The 7780-nt window shown below is 49.1% G+C and overlaps 1 protein-coding gene across 3 annotated transcripts in view; it reads right to left on the bottom strand.

Annotated features, from left to right (window-relative positions):
- Positions 1 to 780: 780 nt before the first annotated feature.
- The window catches only part of eif2b3 (eukaryotic translation initiation factor 2B, subunit 3 gamma), a 47555-nt gene continuing 40555 nt past the window's right edge, over positions 781 to 7780 (bottom strand). For all 3 annotated transcript variants that reach the window (XM_061243164.1, XM_061243166.1, XM_061243165.1), the window contains 2 exons: positions 5394 to 5497; positions 781 to 997 (listed from right to left, as the gene is read on the bottom strand). In XM_061243164.1, the coding sequence (XP_061099148.1) occupies positions 945 to 997; positions 5394 to 5497 (157 nt within the window). In that variant the 3' untranslated portion in view covers positions 781 to 944. The remainder of the gene's footprint in view (positions 998 to 5393; positions 5498 to 7780) is intronic.

Below are 7780 nucleotides of genomic sequence, written 5' to 3'. Positions count from 1 at the left end.
GAAACTCGATTAAATTTTCTGGATTAAAACGAGAGAAGAGAAAAGCAGGGAGGAAAGAGAGACAGAGGACAGAAAAAAAAAGGAACTTCGGGGGTAATTATTTCAAGCTGTTGCTAATGACGACAACAAAAAAACAAAAGCGAGAGAGAGAGAAAAGGCGAAGGCCCGCGATTATGCCGCTGACGACACCGGAGCCCCAGTCGGCACGGAGACAATATGAAGCAGGCACTGTAAATCAAACAATTACTCGGGCCGACCGTCTTCCTCAGACGGCTTCTTTCGTGACTAAGGAACTTCAGACCTGTAATTTAAGAGTTGCGCAGGGAAGGAATGCCATAAATCTTAAGATAGAAAAAAAAAAAAGAAGAAAAAAAAAAAAGTAGAGCGACTCCTTTCTAGCGTTTTGTAAAAAAAAAAAAAAAAAAAAAAAAGTGGGAGGGATCGCTGTTTCTTGTAGAGATCTCGCTGGGTGGTCCGTTGCTCCGGTCCTGTGTGTGTGTGTGTGTGTGTGTGGCCGCGCATACGCGAGTGTGTGCGGGTACGTGCATGCGTATGTGTGTGTACTTAAAGAACAAATGAAATTAGCTCCGTTGCGGTCGCCGCTCCCTGCAGCAGCGACGGCCGCTGTGACTGACGGACCGCGCTCATGCGGAGACGGTTCAAACGGGTTCAAAACGCGGTTACCAAAACAACCGCTTCCGGCTCTACCGTAAATCCAAGGGGCTCTACGCGCATCGCACGCGCATTTCTCGCACTCACATCGAAAGAAAATGGGAGTAGTTTTGAGATAAATAAATCTGCTTTTATTTGGACACCTTATATAAAAAAAATAGAGGCGAACAGGGATTAGTGTCCGTGACGACGCCCGTGGCCTCGCCGCGGCCGTCAGGTGCACGAACTCCACGCCGGAAACTTCCGGATCCTTCAGGTGCTTTCCGCCGCATCTAGATCTCCATCAGCTGGTCGCTTCCAACGATGACCTCATTGGTTCTTTCAGCTGGAAGGGAAGGAGAATGCACAGTTAGCGTTAGGTTAGCACGAAGTCATCTGGAGCTGGATACTAGAGGGCATCTCTGTAAAACCACAGACTGTCAAACTGCCGGCCAACAAGAACACGCGCCTTCCTGTTACTAGTAATCTCCATCTAGGTCAAGGCTGCCCAGCCCAGTTCCTGGAGATCTACGATCCTGTATGTTTTCACTCCGTGCCTAAGAAAGCACACCTTGAATCAACAGCGAGAGATCTTGTTGAGCTGCTAATTACCAGAATCGGGTGAGCCAAATTATGGTTGAAATGAAAACCTATAGGATGTCAGATCTCCAGGAAGAGGGTTGGGAAGCCCTGATCTAGGCATTTAAAGTAATTCACCTTTCTTTTACCCTCAATAACACACACATCTCTGTATACAATTCAGAATATTCATTTTTTGGCCCTCAAACTATAATTTCTTCTGGGATGAGATTGACTAGAAGAAGATTGACTTCACATCACAAATACAGCTCTTAAGACACAGTGGCTTCGTTCTTTCACTCGGAAGATTTTCAGGTCTTGCTTCAACACCTCTTCCTGTAGCAACAGCATAAATATCCCCTTAGTTACGAGTTCATGCGATTAAATTCATTTCGCAAGTGCAGCTTCACAAACCGCAATTCATTTGGGATATTGGCAGGCAAGGTAGCTGCCTTTTCTTGGTCTTTCTTTCAACAATGACGATGGACACATGATCACAAAAGACGACCAAACAAAGACACACACGCACATGCACACACACGCACAAAAAAACAGTCCATTGGAAACAATAATGGTAATAATTATCAGGACGTAAGCTAATAATCTCCCAGAGAAAGGCACGCAGGCCAAATTAAGCTGGGAGGGTGGCTTTCTTGTTCCCGTGTAAACAACGCGTATTTCGATGAAAAGGAATCCGAACAAAGGCTGTTTTTGCATTTTAAGGAAAGATAAATCGAGCGTGGAGCGTCGGGAGAATAGTCTGGAATAGCCGGGATCCACATCCAGAGCGAGAGAGAGAGTGTGAGAGAAAGAGAGGGGGGTATAAAGGGGGGGGGGGGGGAGAGAGATGAGAGAAATAGGAAGACCCGGCGAGACAGTGAGAGAGGGGAGAGAACGGGAGGGAGAGTAAGAGGGGGAAAGAGAGAAAGAAAGACACAGAGAGAAAGGTAGAAGCTGAGAGAGAGGCTCTGAGGTAGCGGGTGGTGAGGATCCAGGCCCTTCGCTTTATCGACACCTGCAGACGCACGCCACCTGCTTTACGGGGTGGTCTCCGGCGGACATTCCCGTAACGCGTTTAGCAGGGAGGAGCCGGGCCCTGGGCAGATTCGGCCCGGGTTCGGGGGGTGTCTGGTGGGAGACGGCTCTCGGACGGCCAGCTCGGTGTAGCGTAGCTCGGCCAACGCGGAGCGACCCGCCGATAGCGTGCGGCGAGAAGGGGGCGGGCCGCGCACCTGAGGGTTGCGTGTTCGAATCCTCGACGGGACACAGCCGTTCGATCCCTCGAGCGCAGCTGGAGACACGGGTCATAAAACGGGCAGAATGCGGTTCGGATTCGCTCCGAATAAGGTCAGCGACAAAGCAAACAAGCAATGCAACTCGCTTCAGAAATGAAGTGAGGCAATACTGGATTCTGGGTGTTCTGGCTCTCAAATTTATTGTACAGCAGACATCCAGCAACGTATCCCAGGGTGCAGTGCACTAACAGGACAGGCCCCGTGTAGATCCCTCTGTACAGTATGTACATGTTCTATCATTACTGAACAAGCCAGTGTCCGTTAACCTCACGTCATGGTCTTTCTTACAGCACTACAGGAGAGCTATCACAGTTCAGAGGAGAGGAGCATCTCTCACTTAATGCCACCTGCCTTGTGCTTATGAATGTAACAGTAATGTGAGAATACTTAAACTGCCTTATACCAGTCCAGTGATGGTCAGGGGGAGCTAATGGCCCAGTGTTAATTCAATGAGTGCATATCAGTCCCATTGCGACCATAGCTACTAAGAATTGATTTAACCCTGAACATTTTCACTCTGCACTACAAGTTTGGTTCTCTTGTCAAACAATAGCCACATAGCAAAACGAAAGCCTCAGTCTTGCATTGTACCCCAATGGGGTGGACCCAAATTGTAATGTGAAGAGAGAGAGGCACTGTCAACCCCAATTAAAACCCCCAAAAACACATCTGTCTGTAATTATTCGGCCATAAAAAACAACATTTGCATAACGCAGGGTGAGCTCACAGGGCTGTTGGGAAACACTGACAGCGAAAGGAAAGGCGGTATGCATTATTTAAACGGAGTATCTCTCCGCACTGGAGACAGCCGTGTGTTATGCCAAACCTTATCTCCCGCAAACCCACCCAAGTCTCGAGAGTCACCGCAGTGTTCTTTATTGCGCTCTACATTTCCCCCTTGATCAAACTGCCGGTCCTTTTTAAAACAAACCGACATGTTCCTTCTACGGCGGCGCGCAGCCCACATTAAAAGCGTGAGGAAAATTTCAATTCTCAGCACTATTTCAAGGGGGGGAAAAAAAGAAACCAGCGAAATTCATCACAGATACAAAATGGATGCCTTTATAATAATAGGGTCTGTTACTCTGTACCACCCCGGAGTCAGCAAACCCATTTCCCCGGAGTGAAATAAAAACGGGGTTCGCCTTTGAATCGGTGGTCCCAGGCCGCGCCTGTGGGGGAGGAACAGGGGTCCCGCTGGCAATTTGGGATTTTTGGGGGAGATGTTCAATGAGGTTGTGTCTGGATAATGGTCCCCAGCCCCACCAGGGTAACCAGTACATGGGACGGGGGCAGGGGCGGGGGGTGTTAAAGGGAGATGTTGCAGTTTAGGAGTTTGGGAGGGGGGGGGCAGCACCCTGTTGTTCAGTCAATTAGGCTGAGCTGGCCCGGGACAGCTTAGAGAGCCTCAGGCAGTGTCACTGATGGAGAGGTTAGAGACGAAGGCCAGGACCACCCGGAATTCTACAGACTTCCCACAGACACACACACACACGCATACACATAAATGCACACACACAACGCACACACGCACATACACGCGCAGGCACACATACACACACAAACACACACACACACATACACACAGACACACAGACACACATACACACACACGTGCACACAGGCACACAAACACACGTACATAAACACACACACACACACACACACACACCGAAACATGCACGCACACATATGCACACAGCAAATCACACACACGCACATGCACACACACACGCACACACACACAGCCACAACCAACTCACACACACGCACACTGAAACACACATAGCAAATCTACCCCCCTGCTCGAACCAAAAAAGGAGGGGGAGGGGTTAACACAGACTCAATTACAGACGAGCGGTTCATGTTAATAAGCCATTAAAGCAGAATGGAGAACGTGGGCGGGGCCATTATATCACGGCTGCACTGGACTCCGCCCCCAGGCTGAATGTAAAACACAAGGCGGTGCTCAGGTGCAGTTTAATTAGAGGGGCTGCCCACTGCTGCTAATTACACTCTGCAGCTAATTACACAGGCATAAATGACTGTGGTCTGCATCAGCTACCATTGCCCTTCCTGTGCGGAACTCAGTCTGTAGGCACACGCTTTTCATATTTCTGAAGGATGCAGACCAAACAAAGAAAGAAGAAGAAAAAGATCCTTAAGAATTCTAAAACACACACACACACACACACACACACACACACACACACACACACACACACACCATTTCTACTAAGAATAAAAAAATTTGGTCATTTGGGTATTAACACAGGGCAGATGGCTGCTAAAGTGATGTCCAACAGTCGTGTTCTTCTATACTTGTGAGGACCGTTCGCGTGCGAAGGGGTCGCACACACCAGCGCTAATGGCTTCTCTTCAGAGGAAGCTCAAATGAACCTCACTCCAGCTTGCCAATTCACAAGGGCTGTTAACGCCATCAAAACTTATATGGTAGAACATGTTCCTCTCCTTATGTTGGAATAAAGACAGAGGTTACCCAAAGATTAGAGTAGAGGATGGATGGTTTTCTGAAACAAAGCTTTCGGAGTAGCTTTTGGGATATAGAGTTTGCTGTGGACCAGACAGGATCAGTTGCTACACACTAAAATGCTCAGTGTTAAGTCTACTACACACAGACCGTACAGTACAGACTGGTCCCTATTGGACACATGTACTCATGACTCTGTTCAATTAACACTGGGCATTTTACTGTGTATCAGTCGAGGAGTGTAACCGTACTAAATCCTCCCCGATGGTGTGAATGAATGATTAGCCTTGCTGTTTTCCTGCTAGCATTGCTGTGGGCGGGGCTTTAGTGGGCGGGGCTTTAGCATGCGGCGCTAGGCTGCGATTGGCCAGACTTACCCTCGGGCTCGATGCGCTGGGAGCTCCCCACTAAGCAGTACTTGATGTCGGAGCCTCGTCCAATCACGGCGTTGCTGCAGATGACGCTGCCCTGGATGTTACACCTGTGTGGGAGAGACGGCAGCGTCAGCAACCCCAGCGATCGAACCCGCACTTCTGCGTCACCTGTACCACAGAGCTCGCGAAGGTGGGCTTTCCAGAGACACTGAGCAGAGACAGATATGCACACAGGCATTGTGGGCCAGAGGAAGGTCCTCCGATGCTTTCGTTAGCGGGAGAGAGACTCTTAATAAGGGGATAAAACGGGTCATTTTTAAAAATAATTTACTTGAGACTTTCACAGAGAAAAATATGGATTCTGTTAACTGCTCTTGCCAAAAACAATGACGAGTGCTTGCTGTTAAACTTTTAAAAATCAGTATTTAACACGCAAATGAGAAATGTAGCACCTTTCAGGGAACCATCAAATACACATACTAGCAGAGCCTTGTAGACTACAGACTCATTCTGGGACCCACCTCATAGACTCTGTTTGGGTCCTGACCCATGGTTTCAGATAGAGTGCTTTGAGTGTTTGAGGTAAGTGCGTTATCAGCAGACAGGCAAACAGAGGGACAGACAGACACAGATGCACACACGGCCACACACAGAACTGTGTAAACGAGAACACACACATAGAAATGTGTACATGCACACACGCACTAACTCACTCACACACACACATACACACACACACACACTTCCTTATGCCAATGTCTGTTTACAGCATTTAAAGAATAATATTTTCCTGGGATCAGCTTGGCTCCATAAAACTTTATTTGCACAGTTTAATGTTTACACGAACAGCCCGGGCCAGCTTTTTCGGTGCACGAACATATTTACCATGAACTTCATTTCTGCTTTCAAGTTTGGCTAATTGCACAGCTGAGGGTCTTGTCCCTTATTCACCCACCCCCCCCCCCACCCCACCCCAGCCCCCCAGCCCAAAAACGAGAAACCCTATACCACTCCGTTTTTCAGCAGCCTTGTTTTATTTTTCTAAAGACATAATTAGCATATATATTAAAAACAACAGCGGCTTTTCCGAGCGCGTGTGAAAGAGCGGTGACATCCGCGCTAAAGACAACAATGGCGCTGGAGAAAGCCGTCAATTTTTCCCTTTCTCTCCCGGTTTTTGGGGGGACAGGCAAGGGGGGGGGAGGGGGGTTGCTCAGCAGATGCCCGGTGAGCTCCCTCTCGCCCCGCCACGCCTGCCAGCCTGTCGTCCCTGGAGGACAGGAAGTGAGCGGTGCGCAGTCTAAATGCCCCCCCCCTCACCTGCCCCCCGCATAACGTGCTCAGGCCCCGTCTGCTGGCACTGCCATTCTCCTGTCCGCAAACCGTAGCGCTAAGCTAATGCGCCGCTAGCAGCGGATTCAAACGCACAGCACTCTTCTGCTACCGTGTCCAAACTAAAGACTCTAAGGAACTGTCGGGTTGAGTAGTAGATTAATTAATAGATTCAGCTCCAGTCAGACTGCCTTAAACGGACATTACCAGAACAGACTCCTCTACACGCGATTAAACCTTTAAGGCAATGTGGCTACGAACCACTCAACAAAATAGAGTGTGGGGTTTTACTACGTTTTCTAAAGCTGATTGCATTGTTAAGATGCCAATTCAAGAATGCTAAATCCTTAGATTTTGCTATTCATTACAAATTTGTAGCAAACAAATCTCTTGTTCACAAAAATGATAAAATCATAACTGTATATTTTCAAGAATACCTATTGATCTTGGAAACATGAAATCGTCAAGCTCAAAGGACAAATCATTTTGAAATTGTGGAGATTAGTTCTGGGGGAAAAGCAGGGAGTACCAGCCATGGGGTGGGGGGGCATATATGTGTGTGTGTGTGTGTGTGTGTGTGTGTGTGTGTGTGTGTGTGTGTGTGTGCGTGCGTACGTGCGTTTGTGTGTATGCATCTGTGTGTGTCCACGCGTGTGCGTACCCATCCGTCTGCCTTGGCAAAGGAAGCCTGCCACCAGAACGGCCGGAGAAGCAAAACAGACACAGCTCTGTGGGGGGGGGGGGTAGGGTGGGGTGGGGGTGTGTGTGTGGGGGGGGGGGCTCTGACGTGCTCGATCCTGCAGCCGCGAACACAGCCCGGTTTGTATTGGCAGGAGCACAGGGGCGTTCTATTCAGGTGGCGGGGAGAGGGAGCGGGGGAGAGGGAGGGAGGGAGGGAGGGAGGGAGAGAGGGAGGGGTGTTTGGTGGATGGCGATGGGAGATTACAAGGACTGTAGTTTTAAACAGAGAGACCACCAAAGAAGCTCTGCAGAAATACCACTAATTACCGACACTGTTCTCCTCCACGCTGCGACCCCCCCACCCCTGCCCGGGCCCC

This window comes from Conger conger, chromosome 5 (genome assembly GCF_963514075.1).
Source record: "Conger conger chromosome 5, fConCon1.1, whole genome shotgun sequence".
Lineage (NCBI taxonomy): Eukaryota > Metazoa > Chordata > Actinopteri > Anguilliformes > Congridae > Conger > Conger conger.
The sequence above is the reverse complement of the archived record's forward strand: the minus strand, read 5'-3'. Positions and strand labels throughout refer to the sequence as shown.